The sequence below is a fragment of the Salvia splendens genome, chromosome 2, assembly GCF_004379255.2.
Source record: "Salvia splendens isolate huo1 chromosome 2, SspV2, whole genome shotgun sequence".
Lineage (NCBI taxonomy): Eukaryota > Viridiplantae > Streptophyta > Magnoliopsida > Lamiales > Lamiaceae > Salvia > Salvia splendens.
Genome location: NC_056033.1, coordinates 17,464,151 through 17,465,645, shown reverse-complemented (window position 1 = coordinate 17,465,645; position 1,495 = coordinate 17,464,151). Strand labels below are relative to the sequence as shown.

The window sequence follows — 1,495 nt, the reverse complement described above, 5'->3', positions numbered from 1 at the left end:
TCTCGATGTCAACTTACTGGAGGAATATCTACTAGAGACGAGATGCCTCAGATCCCCATTATTGTCTGTGAAATATTCGATGTATGGGGAATGGACTTCATGGGACCCTTTCCCGCATCTAAAGGTAATCTCTACATACTGGTGGCAGTGGACTATGTGTCCAAATGGATCGAGGCGAAGGCAACTAGGACGTGTGAGTCCAGAGAAGTGGCGAAGTTTTTGAAATCTAACATATTTACCCGATATGGAGTGCCATGGGCTATTATCTCTAACCAAGGGACTCATTTCGTCAACAGAACTATCGAAGCTCTGATGCGAAAATATGGAGTCCACCACCGCCTATCTACACCTTATCACCCACAATCCAATGGCCAGGCTGAAATCTCTAATAGAGAAATCAAGGCGATTATAGAGAAGACGGTCAATCCCACGAGGAAAGACTAGAGCCGTCGACTGGAGGACGCACTCTGGGCCTACAGAACAACGTTCAAAATGCCTATTGAAATGTCCCCATACCGAATGGATATGAATATGAATACTGAGGTTGGAGCTGCAGAAAGGAGAATGCAGTTACAGGAGCTGGAAGAGCTTCGCCTGGACGTCTATGACTCTGCCATGTGGTACAAAGAAAAGACAAAAATATGGCATGATAAGAACCTTCGCAAGAAGGAACTAAAGATAGGCCAGAAAGTTTTGTTGTTTCAATCCAGACTGAAATTGATGCCAGGAAAGCTCAGATCTAGGTGGATAGGTCCTTATACCATTATCGCCATCCGAGCGAATGGAGCAATCGAACTCCAAGGAGGCGATCCTGATTCACCTTCTTTCATAGTGAATGGACACAGGGTTAAACCATACAGAGAAGGAATGGAGGCATTTGTAGTGGACGATATTCCACTACTAATGCCTAACTCTCTCCAGTAGACAGGTAAAAAGGGTTGACTGAGCACTTATGGGAAGTCTGCTTGATCAGGCAACAAAGACTTAATCAAGTGTCATCCTGAGAGAGCCTGATCAACTTCTTAAGTAGCTAGTGTAAATAGTTTTTATCATGTTAATTTATTTTCTTAATTTATAATTAAAAGTCGAAAGTAAGGAAGGAATCTGATCAAGCGAAACTATTAGAGTTTTTCATAAAAAATTATTGTCCACTTGATCTGTACAATTCGAATTTAATTGGTGGTACAATGATTGAGTTGATCAGGGTAGGTGATGAAAGGGAGTGCGCAGTCACTTAAGTGGTGCCAGGAAGCGCCAACTGCTGCATTAAAAGGACGAAACATATCAGAAAAGATTTACCAGCTGGCACTCTGAAAAGGCGTGCCCGTACGTGAAGAGTCGCAAAGATCTGAACAGCCGAAAGGATCTCAACAGTAGAAGATCCCAATAGCCGCAATTTCATTATAAAAAGCAGATTTCAGATTCGTATATCACTTTTACCCAAGCCGCCTACATATCAGTCCTTTTGTTCTCATCAAGAATTCTCCCTAATTTT

The 1,495-nt window shown here is 42.4% G+C and overlaps 1 protein-coding gene across 1 annotated transcript; it reads left to right on the top strand.

Moving 5' to 3' along the window:
* Window positions 1–492: 492 nt before the first annotated feature.
* Window positions 493–924, top strand: LOC121775071. Its single transcript, XM_042172037.1, has one exon. It carries the CDS (start codon window positions 493–495, stop codon window positions 922–924), a length of 432 nt encoding a protein of 143 aa, XP_042027971.1.
* The last annotated feature ends 571 nt before the right edge of the window (window positions 925–1,495 follow it).